Source organism: Camelus dromedarius, chromosome 8 (genome assembly GCF_036321535.1).
Source record: "Camelus dromedarius isolate mCamDro1 chromosome 8, mCamDro1.pat, whole genome shotgun sequence".
Lineage (NCBI taxonomy): Eukaryota > Metazoa > Chordata > Mammalia > Artiodactyla > Camelidae > Camelus > Camelus dromedarius.
In genome coordinates, this window is record NC_087443.1 from 26,190,639 (window position 1) to 26,203,328 (window position 12,690).

At 52.3% G+C, this 12,690-nt stretch overlaps 1 protein-coding gene across 2 annotated transcripts in view; it reads right to left on the minus strand.

Moving 5' to 3' along the window:
* Positions 1 to 3,991: 3,991 nt before the first annotated feature.
* The window catches only part of ANXA11 (annexin A11), a 38,161-nt gene continuing 29,462 nt past the window's right edge, over positions 3,992 to 12,690 (minus strand). For both annotated transcript variants that reach the window (XM_031461059.2, XM_064487991.1), the window contains 8 exons: positions 11,994 to 12,084; positions 11,536 to 11,615; positions 11,367 to 11,423; positions 9,300 to 9,393; positions 7,408 to 7,503; positions 6,353 to 6,411; positions 6,004 to 6,126; positions 3,992 to 4,795 (listed from right to left, as the gene is read on the minus strand). In XM_031461059.2, coding sequence (XP_031316919.2) covers positions 4,736 to 4,795; positions 6,004 to 6,126; positions 6,353 to 6,411; positions 7,408 to 7,503; positions 9,300 to 9,393; positions 11,367 to 11,423; positions 11,536 to 11,615; positions 11,994 to 12,084 — 660 coding nt within the window. In that variant the 3' untranslated portion in view covers positions 3,992 to 4,735. The remainder of the gene's footprint in view (positions 4,796 to 6,003; positions 6,127 to 6,352; positions 6,412 to 7,407; positions 7,504 to 9,299; positions 9,394 to 11,366; positions 11,424 to 11,535; positions 11,616 to 11,993; positions 12,085 to 12,690) is intronic.

Genomic DNA, 12,690 nt, shown 5'->3' on the forward strand with positions numbered 1-12,690 from the left:
TTTCTGGCTTTCCTGTGTATGGGTCCTACTTCTTGTTTCTTTGCATGCCTCATAATTTTTGTTGAAAACGAAGCATTCTGAACATTGTAAAGTGAAAATTCTGGAGATCAGATTCTTCCCCCTTCCCAGAGTTTGTTGCTGCTGCTTGTTGAATTTGTTGTAGTTTGTTTAGTGACTCTTCTGAACTAATCTTTTAAAGTTTGTATTCTTTGTCAGGTGTGACTATTGAAGTCTCTGTTTAGTGGTCACTAGTGATTCAGTATACCTCCTTAAACTCCTAGAACAACAACAAAACCCCCAATCTCCCAATCTTTACAAATGTGTGCTGGGGCAAAACTTTTGACACAGCCAGGCAGTCTACGATTCTGCCTTAGCCCTCACTTCCTGCTTGTGCAGAGCCTGAAGGTCAGCCAGAGGTTAAGGCGCTTAGGGCTGTCTCAAGTCTTTTCTAAGGATATGCCCAATGCTGGGCATGTATGTGGCCTTCTACAGTCCCAGGAGTTCATGGGAGCACTCCAAAACCATTATACCCCAAAGCATCTCATCCCCAGCCTTCCCTCCCCAAACTTTTCAGCTTGTCTCCTGTTTGCCCCAACTGTTATCCCCTTCTCCAGGCATCAGTGGCTAATGAATTTGCCTTCAAATGTCCTCCAGGGTTGCCACCTCCACCCTGGGAGAGTTCCAATTAGGTAAATAAAAGCAAGTCATTTGAGCCAGTCTTTTAGGGAGCAACCAGATGGACCAAAATAAACCACCATAATTCCTGAGAACTAGGTCCATTCTGTTCCCTCCATTGCTAGGAACCTTCAGTGCCCTGTGGATATTGTTTTCAATGCTGTTATCAAGCTGGGATGAGGAGGATAAGGCTGGGGTACGTGAAAATGCAAGAAGACTGTCTTACTAAGACTTGGCTTTTTTTCCTTTTCCTTAAGCTTTTGACTGGGTGCTGCAAACTTTCCATTAGTTTTCAGAGTTCTGATAAAGTTGACTCTGACCATCTTTGCCATCTTATTTGTCGCTTTCAAGGAGGAACAACGGACTTTTGGAGTTCCCTACTCTACCATTTTTGCTGACTACAATGAGGTTTAAGATGCTCTGATCTAGTCTACCCTTCATCTTACAAAGGGGCAACAGAGGCCCAAAGAGGGGAAGTGAATTATCCAAGGTCACAGCAAATCAGTGGCTGAGCTGAGACCAGAATAGGGATGCTTGACTCCGGGACCAGTGTGCTTCCTGCTTCAGGGCTGCATCAGCTCTTACCGTTGAGAAGGAACCAGGTTCAGAGTGGACACCAGTATTAGGCCAAAGGGAGCTTCCCAAGGAGTGGGGTTTGAAGGTTAAGAGCCCTTTGTAGAGTTGGAGGCTTCATGGGTTGAATCATTTGCTGAGAGAGAACCCTGTAAAGGGCCAGGTGGAGGACTGAGTAAAGATGTCCCTGTCCTCAGAGGAACACAGGCAGAGAGCTTTCAGATTTGATGGGGTGACAATTTAAGCTGGTACCTGCCTGGGGAAATGATTTAGCTTGATTTGTTTCCATATCTTACTCCATTCCATATCAGCCAGGGTAGGAAGGAGCTGACAGCTGAAATAATAGGCCAAGTCCTAGGCCAGGACTAGAGCTTCCTGCCAAAACAAAAGAATGGACATGCCACGGCTATGCAGCTGTTGGCTTGCCCATGGGTACCTGCAAAGGTTCAACTTTCAGGTCCCTCTGCCAAAGTTGGGACTTGACTAATCCCATCTCCCATCACCTGACTGAATTCCAAACACCCAGCCACCTGCTCACCTGCCCTCTGTGTGAACATTTCTAGTCTCAAAAGTTCTCTGTCTCAGCGCAGGAGTACTTAGATCAGCATCAGAATATAAGTCAATGAGGTTACAGATGCATTTTCCTGGCCCCTGTGCCAGCTCAGAATCAGTGAGGGTGGGGTCCAGGGACCTGCATCTTTAATAAGTTCCTCAGATGATCCTGATGCGCACTAGGGTTTGAGAACCCCCACTTCAGGACCATTCCTGCATCCACAAAGCGAGCACTCCAAGGTTCCTTTCTTAAATTTTGCACCTGAGGCAAATGACTCATTACCTCACCCTAATTCTGGACCTGCCCCTAGCATGCAGTATTCCTTCAGATGTCCCAGAGCTGCTGAAAATGGACTCAGGACAGAAATCACCTGGTGTCTCATCCTCTGGTTGCTATTCGGGAAGTGACCCTGGATGTGTAGCGTGGACTGGCCTTGACGAACACCTCCAGGAAGCAGGAAAGACCCAGTGCAGTTCTCTGCCAGACAGATGAGCTGTAAGGTCAATGTCTCCCTCATCGTTTTTTATCCCGAGCATCATCGTGTTAAAAAGCTTCCACTCACCTTAGAAGGTGGCAGCTGCCTTTCGCTGTCTCTGAAGAGATCTGTGAGGAGTCCACATCTTCCTCCAGCCCATCCTCACTATGGGTCCCCTGGGCATAACCAAGAGGGCAGCCAGAGGAACATAAAGTAGAGATTGAGGCCAAGATGAACACAGGTGGTCCCCAAGTGTGCAGACCAGAGGTTTCAAACTCAAAGGCCTATAATAGGGCCAAATAGGTAACATGTGCTGGGTATAACACCACAGGGAGTAGTGGGGCCTGTGGCAAAATGGATAGTACGCGTCTAAACAGGGTAGCTGCAAGTTGGCTCTGGCAGCAATTGCTGTGCAGGAATGCTGGGCCAGTAGTGCTACAATTTTTGGTTTTTCAAGAGAATCCATTATTTCAGATTTTTAAAAATATGAAATCTCTTAATGCTTAAATGTTGACAACAAATTCAAACATCTAAAAAGACTCTTTGGGGACCAAAGTAAATATACATACAGGTTAGATGCTGTCGGCTGGACACCAGGTTGAAACCTCTGGTGCACACAATGGGACATAGTAATGTCACAGAACATTCAGTCACATTGCAGGAGGTTGATTCTAGGCCCTGGCATGGCTCAGGAGGTCACTAGGGTCAGCCTGAGCTCACAGTAAGTCGTGCAATACCACGCAGTCCATCCCACCAGGCAGTCCCACTGGGCACCCGAGGGCAAAGGGCCTGCCCTAGGTGGGGAGTGCCTCAGCCAAGCATGCTGGGCCTTGGTCAGGAGGCTCCAGGCATGGAAACTGAGGCAGGGCTGAAGTGATGAGCAGGGCCGGCCATCCATTCCAGGGCCCACATCAGCCTTCTCTGCTGGGCAAGGCAGGGAGGCAGGCCCGGCTAGTGTCCAGCTCATGGCTGCACCGGGCCTCTTGGGCCGCCCCCTCCCCTATGTCCAGAAGGCAGTGAGGAGTCAAGGTGGTGTCCCCAAGCAGATGTCTATTCTGTGGACAGGCCGCTCCCTGGGTCCCCTGCTAGGGCCCGGCAGGCTGGGGCTCCCACCCGTCTCTGGATTCTCTCCTTTCTAAACTTTCAACATAAGAAATCTGAAAGGGAGTGGAGACCCCTGACCAGAAGCCAAGCTCTGGGCTTCTGGATATGACACAACAATTTCTAAAAACTCTGTCCCTTCTGGACTTGCCCTCTCCTACCACCACCAGCCAAGAGGCAGAGGGCCTGCCGTGGGCCACGGCCAGGAGCTCCCTTTCAGACAGAAGGGCCCCTGAGGGGAGGCGCTGATCTCGTGTCTCTTTGACCCTTGGCCATAAGGGCGACCCCAGGAGTCATGCACACCCCCCGCCCGTGTCCCTCCTTCAGGACCGGGGTGAAGGACCGCACTGTCCCTACTTGCCCTCAGTGGTTTCACTGCACCCACATCTGACCAAGATCCCCACACCTTTTGGGCCGGGGGCATGAATTTCAGAAACCTCCCTTTCTCGTGTCCTTACAGTTCAGTCCCTGTGAATTATATACCCGTAGGGTTTCCCAGCACAAGTTTCTATTTGAAGTCATGTGAGTCTTCACTGGCTACTAAGGCTGGAACCCCTGAGCTACAGGATACAATCATGAACCAGAAGAAAACATGCCTTGCACCAGGAAAACACTTCCAGAACGATCCAGAGCTGGCTGGCTTTAATTTAGAAACAGCTTTTGGCCATTGACATTCAGATTTAAGGCACATTCTCAATCACAAGAAGCCCTGTCACTGGCAGGGAGCTGGCTTTGTTCTTGTGGTTTTGCATGGAAGAAGGAACAGATGACTTTCTGGCCTTTTTTTTTTTCCCTTTCTTTCTTTTCTAAAAAGGAATGAGTTTGGCAATAACAAAGCTCATGACACATTATCGCCAGATGAGAAGATTACCCTTAAAGGTTTTCCTTTTTACTCCTCAGTGAAGACACGGCACCCCCAACCCCCACCTCTCACGAGAACCGTGTATGCAACAAAGAGACATGGGTGCACTTGTCTGGCCATGACTATATAAAAAAATGAGTGCCTCCAAATAAACATACAAAATTACTCCACTAAAATGAAGCAAGAGTCTCGGCCACAAGCAAAGGGGCAGGATTGTATGAGTCAGGAAACAGAACGTCTACTTCAGCAGCAAGAGGCTGAGAGGGGCGTGGGGAGGCACCCTGAGAGTTCCCGCCCAGCTCCTTCAGCACAAGCGTGATATACCATACGGATCAGGAGGGCGGGCGGAGGGTGGGCCAAGGTGCTACAGACAGTCCACACTGGGACACCTGGGGGCTGCTTTGTGGACTTATTAGAAACCGACGGACATTCTTTTAGCCTTTTCCTGGCATCGCTGTTGCCAGCAGGTGGACAGAAGTGACCCACCAGTCACCGCTCAGTCGTTGCCACCACAGATCTTCAGCAGAATCTTACGGTAATCCCCTGAAGTGTCTCCCTGGTCACAGAAACAAGTAAAACATTAGTTAAGAGAGGTGTGGCCGGCTTTGGCCTCCTGATTTTCTTCTGCTCCAGGCGCCCTTACAGACGGGCGGCCCCATCCCAGGAAACCCCCCATCGGAGGCTCATACACTCGGCCTCGCCTGCGGCACACACCTTGGACAACACAGTTCAGCCTCCCCAGCTTTTCGTTTAAAAACAGAATACTAACTCACCCCAATGATCAAAGTCAGAATTTGAAGAATAAACACAAAAAACTTTCAAACATCCAAAAGCACCCCTCCCCAAGGCTAAGGGTGGCCTTGGCCCAGTGCATTTTTGTTGTACTAAGTTGAGATTATGCCAAAACCCAGTATTGTGCCCTGTGCAAGAAATGTAACCGACTGGGATGCGACCGTCCAGGGGAGGGAACTGCCATCCCCTGGCACCCGAGCTCACACCCATCTCCTCCATCTGGGCCCACTGCACCTATTTTAGAAGTATGGCCACACTTGGCTAGTTTCTAATCACATCCTTCCTTCATTTCCTTCCTTGAGGGCAAGGCCGATGGGTTCTTCCAGATGCCCACGGCCTGCTGACACACGCAAGATACTTTGTGAATAGTTACTAATTCTCTGCTACCAACAGCATCCTTTTTCTAGCCAAGAACCTTCTCTCGGGGACCTTCTCTCATCAAGCTTAATGAGTCTGAAATCAGGACCTGGGCGTGGTGACTTCAATTTCAAGGTTCACGTGAGCTGAGAATTTTACTGTCAGGATCCCCCCCAATCCCCAACAGGAATCTACTTTGCCAGACCGGCTCTCGCACAGTGATGACAGAGGAGTAGTGTCTATGAGACCCTTACACGGTCACACAATGTGCTTCACGTGGACGGCCTCCTTCAAGATTCACAACACTTGAGTAATAATTGAGGTATTACTATCCTCATTTTAAGGATGATGGAACTGAAGTTTAGTGAGGTTCAGGGAAGCTGCTCGAGAGCACACAATGAGCAGGGAGAAAAGTCAGAACTGGACCCCAAGCCCTCCCTCTGAACTGCCTCCACCTCAGCCGAGGGAGAGGAGTGACTCAGCGGGGAGCCAGGCTGCAGGCCTTCCAGGGTCTGGGACACGACTGACTCCTCCCTGACAGATGCAGAACCACAGGGAGGGAGGGCGAAGAGGGCAGCGGGAGTGGCCGGGGAGGCCCTGGAGGGCCTGTCGTACCGTGATGTCCTGGTACAGCGACTTCCCGTACAGACGCTTATACTCCGCCCTGATGTCCAGGAGGTCGACCTCACTGCGAGACACCATGATGCGAATCAAGGTCCGGTCCTTGGTTCCTGCTCCCTAAAGAAAGTCCGCCAAAGGCTGTGGGCTGTGGGCAACGGGCCTCCTCACCACCCACTTCCCCACCTGCCCTGGGCCCTGGCCCCTCCACACCAGTGGGCCCTCTGTCCTCTGTCCTCTTGGCTGAAGGATGGCTCTCCTCATGCCCCCTTCCCTGAGCAAGGTACTAGTCACAGGTAGGGCTGAGACACCCCCCACCCAGACCCTGCACGTGGGGATTACCTACCCTCATGGCCTTGTTGAGCCTTTCAGCAAAGAAGGCTGGGGTATTCTTAAGACATTTCACTGGAAAAGAGAAACACAGTGTAACTCAATTTGTAGAAAACCAAGTCTGGGGTGGGGGGTGGGGAGGACATGGAGCTCACAGCATCCTCTCAGGAGGCCAGATGTCAATCAAACACACCACCACATGTAGCTTCCTCTTCCCCCATCTCCTCCAGGCTCAATTATCCAACGATCCTGCTCCAGCTCTTTGGAACAGAAACATGCAGAGCCTGGACACCAACCCAACTGCTTTCCTGGTAACCACTGTGCTGAAAGGGGCTGCATAGGGAAGGAATGTGTATGGTGATAAGGAACCATGTTGCTTCTCGGGCAGGAGTGGACGGGCTGGAGGTGGTGTGACCCTCATGGAGAAGGATGGCTGAGCAGAGTGAATGTCTCCCTGGGGTTCTCAGGCCATGATACCTACCATGGGGGACGCAGGGACATTGGTCCCATCCAGAAAAGCAAAGGAAAAGATAGGCAAACTGTGATGTTCCCAAGTGGTTATAGAGAAGGGCTAACCCCTCTCTGGGAGGTGGGGTGGAAGGACCTGGAGCCCTCCAGGCCCTGCTCCAGAGGGCAGGACACAGTCACTGCAGGAAGCGCACCAGCGTCCTGGGAGCTATGCCAGCTTCCTTAGCAACGGCCTGTTTTGCTGTGGCAAGTAAAAAAAAAATCTTTCCACGTGCTTCCATCAGAAACATCTGACAACTGCCTGCAGGAATGTATTTTTAGCAGAATGTGAGTCATCTTCCTCGGGAGAGCAGTTGGTCGCTCTCCCACGAGTGCCCACACTCAGCTCCCTCCCCTGGAGCTTTGCTTGAAATATAAACAAGACACCACCTCCAGGACGGCTGGGGGTACAACCACACAGTGATCCCGGAAGCAGCCTGACTTCCCACCCTGTAGGCAGCTGGATTTAGCAATCTTGGACCATCACTACTCTCTTCCTCAACCAGAGGATGGGTGAGCAGCCTGAAAACTTACAACACCTACCCACCTACCCAGGACACCTACCCACGGCCAGCATGCCCTGCTCCAGGTCCCCGGACATTTCCCGGCAGATGCTCTTCTCAATGTCACGACCCGTCATTCGCTGATACTCGTTGAAAACTAATGAGAAGACAGAGGGACATGTTATGGACTGAATTCTGCCCCCCACCCCTCATTCCTATGTTGAAATTCTAACCCCTAGTACTTCCAAATGTAACTGTACTTGGAGTTAAAGTTTTTAAAGAGGTAATTAAGTTAAAATGAGGCCCTTAGCATGGGCCCGAATCCGATCTGACTGGAATATTTATAAGAAAAGGAGATGTGGACACACAGGGGACACCAGGGATGCAAACCCAGAGGAAAGACCACATGAGGCCACAGCAAGGAGGCGGCCATCTGCAAGCCAAGGAGAGAGGCCTCCGGGGAAACCAAGCCTGGCGCCACTTTGATCTTGGACTTCCAGCCTCCAGAGCTGTGAGAAAGTAAACTTCTGTTGTTTCAGTCACCCGGTCTCTGGTATTTTATGAAGGCAGCTCAAGCTGACTTGTACAGGACACATGGTGAGGAGGCCTCTGCCTTCCAGGAGCCCACCTCTCCCGCTCTGCTCCCAGCACCCTGGGCGGCCCCACTGACCACACCCGCCCAGCTCTCATCTCAGGCCAGTGCACCCGCCGCCCCCCAAGTCTGCTCATGTGGTCCCCTGACCAGCACCACCCTCGCCAGACTGCTTACCCATCGCACCTCAATCCCCTGTCCTGGATTCCCCGACACCAACACTCTCCTCTCAAATCCCTCGCACTTCCAGTCACGCCAGCCATCATTCCACGTGCTGGGCTTTCTCAATCTGACTGCACACTAATGCCCGTCCAGCGCCCCAGCTTACCCGAGGATGGGCCACCCCCGGGGAAGTGGGCTGTGGGTTCCGGGACAGGCAGGTGGCACCGTGGAGACCTGGGTCCTACCTCCATCCCTTTAAACTCCCCCGTTCCCCAGCTAGGGTCTCAGTTTCTATCTGTGTTCTCCAAACTGCTGTTATCTGCATATCAGTATCGTGATTTCCACTATTTCTCTGTCCATCTTCATTATTTACTATTTTCTTCAGATCAGCTCCTGTTTTCTCCTGACTAATAATGTCTGAAACCTGGGGTTTGATGGGCCACATATATATTCCATGCTCATGAAAATAAACAGTGATTAAGGTGAACATGTGTTCACTAATGCTTCATTACAGTATAGCGTAGACGTTAAAAACTGTGCCCTGGAGGCCCTCAGTCTGAGTTCAAATCCCAGCTCCGTCCCGTTACCAGCTGGGCGACCTAACTTCCCCAGCTGCCCTGTGCCTGCTCCTCATCTATAAAGTGGGAGGATTTGGACACACAAGGAAACACCAGGGATGCAAACCCAGATGGTACTTAATTTTTGTTTACTGCCCGTCTCCCCAAACAAGCAGGTGAACCCCATGAGAACAGAGATTCTGCAGTGCCGTCCCCTACACCTGCTCCACGACCTGGCACCAGGCAGGAGCTCAGTATGTATTTGTTGAAGGAATAGGTAAATGAGTGTTACTGGGTATTATTGCTGTTATGTTTATTTTTTATGCCACAGCTTGGAAACCACTGGATCAGGTGCTCTTGAAGGCTCCCTCAACTCTAATACATTCGCCACTTTCTAGCGCGGAAAGACACCAGGAAGCTTGCATTTCCCTTACCTCCTCCCTAGCTTTCCCCCAGCGTCTGATACTTGCAGAAACTCAGGAAACCTGCTGACAAGACCTTTTAAATCACCACCAGGGGGCTCTTTCAGGGAAGTGAAGGGCCCGTGCAGAGGGGAACTGCCAAGTGCTCCTGCAAGCTGTTTCCTCCCACACCTCGTCTGCCCTGATTACCTGGATGCAGGGAGGCCCAGTTCTGCCTTACCTGCCACCAGGTGGGCCCGGCTCCGGGAGCACAGAATTGCATTGAACTTGGACTCATCTGTTCCCAGGCGGTTCTCCCCGGCTGCATAGAGCTCCTAGAGAGACAGATGGGCAGACAGGCATGCAAGTCAGGCCTCACTCCAGACACCAGGCCTGGGTCACCCACGAGAGCCTGGCAGCCTCCAGGCCCGCAGGCCAAGAGGGGAAGGGAAGTGGGGGCAGGACCCCAACTGAGCTCCACTCACTGTGCAGAACTAGACATTACCCACACATCCTCCCACTGAGCCCAGAGAGCTGAGGCCTGCTAGGGCCCAGGACATGCAAGGAACAGCTTTAACCCAACCAAGGGAGCAGCGGCACAGAGGAAAACGTGGGCCTGAGGCCCAGCTCTGCTACCAACTTGTCACAGGCCTCCAGGCAGACCACCGGCCCTCTCTGAGCCTCAGTTTCCTCATCTCTAAAATGTGAAGTTTGGATTGGATTCAAGGGTCTCAAACCTGAAAGCCCAAAGGGGCCAGCTGGGTAACTTAAATTTGGGAATCAGGCCAGTTGTAAGGCCAGAGGGTGGTGGGGCCCATGGGGCCCATGAGGCCCATGAGGAGGGGCAGCTACTTCTCAGCCGAGTCTGACAGAGGAGCCCAGGCTCACAGCCGCCAGATCCAGTTCTCATGAGAAATTCAGGTATCTATGTGAAGTTTCTCAGTCTTTAAAAGCAGTTTCCCTATCTATACGAGGGAGGCATGAGACAATAAATATTACAATTGCTGGATCACAGTGATGGATGTGGGATTTTATGTGAGAGGTGCTTGCACGATGCTTCTTGCATTTTTCAGTTAAATTTTTGAAAGTGTTCACCCAATATATTTGCCAATTTGCAACCCCTGCACCAGCTGGCTCCAAAGTGCCCTCCAGGCCTCAGGTAGTAGTTCTTGGATGTTAAGGCACTGATCCTTGAGGGCAGAAAGTAGCCATCAGGGGCTCAGAGTTCCCCCAGGCCAGGGTGACCCTGAGCAGGTCCAGAACTGAAAAGGCAGAGCAGCAGGTCCAAGACCTGAAACCAAGGCAACCTCTGCCTCAGCTAGGAAACAGCCTGTACGGGGAACAGCAACGGGGAAACTCCCACTGGGGCAAGAGCCAGAGCCCAGGGCTTCAGGGGTGTCCAGCTCTGAGCCAAAGAAGGGGTGGGCGTCCCAAGTCCCAAGCCAGGGAGATGTTAAAGGAGGGGTCTGGGACCAGGGCAGAGGCAGGCACTGTCTGGGCACAGAGAATGAGCCAGGGATCTGGGCCCTTGTCCAGGCTCTGCCTCCAAGTTTCTCTGGACACAATGCTCAACCTTTCTGAACCTCAGTGTCCTCATCTGGAAAGCAAGTGGGCCAAGCCAGAAGAGTGGCTCTCTCCTAGCCCTCGCAAGAGGGCACCTGCAGGAGTCCTCCTCAACCTGCCTCATGACAGAGATGAGGAGCCCACTGCAAGTTCCTGGTGAATGCCATCAGGAAGGCAGGGCTCTCTCCAGGTAGAACTGCTATGGCCTGAATTCATTAGTAGGAAACCCAAACTCCTCTAGAGAGGCGCTCTGGCGGCTGGACAGAGAGAGCAAACCGCAAGAGACTGCTCCCCCTTTTGTCCTCAGTTCACACCAGTTGGGGGCAAGGGCAGAATTCTAAGGGTGCACAAACCGTGACAGCTTGGTTTCTAGGCTCAAATCTTCCAAAGCTTAATAGGCGAGTTGAGTTCTGCCCCATTTGTGAACATAATGGTCTATGCAACCAGACACGGGGAAGGCACCAAGTCACGTGGACTGCCACATCCATAACTGATCTGCCATCTGTTGTAATATTTATTATCCCACATGTTCCTGCCTATAGGTGGGGAAACTGAAGACCAGAGAGGAGGGGTGAACAGCTCAAGGTCGCACAGCTGATAAGCAGCAGAGCCGTGTGAAACTCACAGCATCTAGAATCCACTCCTTGTCTGTCGCTCTTTTCATCCCAGAACTTCTCCCACGTGATACAAAAAAGTGAGAGAAGCCCTCCGTCTCAGAAGCCAGGTGCATGGCCACCACACTTACCTGGACATCTCTCTGGACGAGCGTCATGTCCACATTTGTGCTTTCATCCCGGTTTCCCTGAAAGGAAGCAGGCCGTGTGGTCAAGTCCACTCCCTGCAGTCATGCACCCCACCCTAACCCCATTCCCTCTCTCCGCTGTGGGCCCCGAGCTCTGTCCGGGGAAAGGTACCTGAGAGAGAGAGATGAGGAGCCTCTGGAAGTGCCCTGACGTGTCACTCCGGATGGCCTCCTCCAGGGTCTTTTTGAATTCTGAAAGGGAGACACGCTTGTATCCTGTGGCCCACGCCACCCACTGCACACAGTCAACAGTGGGCACTGGCACGAGGAGACAGGTGGCCCACAAGGCCCCCCAGGGACATACAACTGGCAACCCCGGAGGGGCTGTGACTTCCAGGCTGACCTGGTCTGCGGTCAGGCTTGGCCCCAACCTGGCCCAGGAGGCTCTCCCCTTGCTTACCCCATCACCTGCTTGTGTGTAAACAGCAGGCAGGGCTGGGTCTTGGATAGAGGCCCATTGTGTTGGGGGTGGCAGATGAGGAGATAAGAAGGCCAGGAAGGGAGGCCCTGGGAAAGGGTGTGGCCAGGCCCTGAAAGCACAGGGATCAGAGGCCCCGGGGCCAGCCTAACCTGTCTTGTAGGCTCTGTTCAGTTCCCGGATGTGCTCGTTGCTGCGGGAGGCGAGGATCTCAATCAGGCAGGCTTCATCGGTGCCCGCCCCCTGCAGAGCAGAGCGCACACCGAACCACAAGCTTGTTACAGCTCCCTCACTGGCACCCAGGAAACAGAGCAGGTGCCGTGATTCTGCAGGGCACCAAGCCCAGCGACAGAAGCCACGGACACAGACCATGGTGCCCATGGTGCTGCTGCCACTGCCCGGGCCTGAGGCACGAAGGCTCCCCCTACAGTCCCAGGAAAGTAGCAGTAATGACAGCGACACGGTGATACGTAGAGATCACATGAAGCATCAACCCCATTCCACCCGCCAGGACACAGAAACAGAGAGCTGCAATGACTTGTCCAAGGCCACGCAGTAAGTGGTGGGGTCGAGAGGTGGACTTAGATCTTTTTCATTCCAAGTTCAGCCCATGAATGATATGCAAAACAAAAGAGAAAATGGGTTTAAAGCAAGAGCAAGAACATGTGGGAAAACACAAGTCCTAGAGTGGACAGTGGAGTATCTGGAGACATCTAGGAAAAGGCAACAACATCAAGGATGAAAGAGATGACGGCGTCAAGAACAGTGAGGAGGCGGAAGACAGGGTCAGCAGCCTGGCTTCTATGTCAGTTTGAATCTTGGCTCTGTTGCTCATTAGCTGTGTGACCT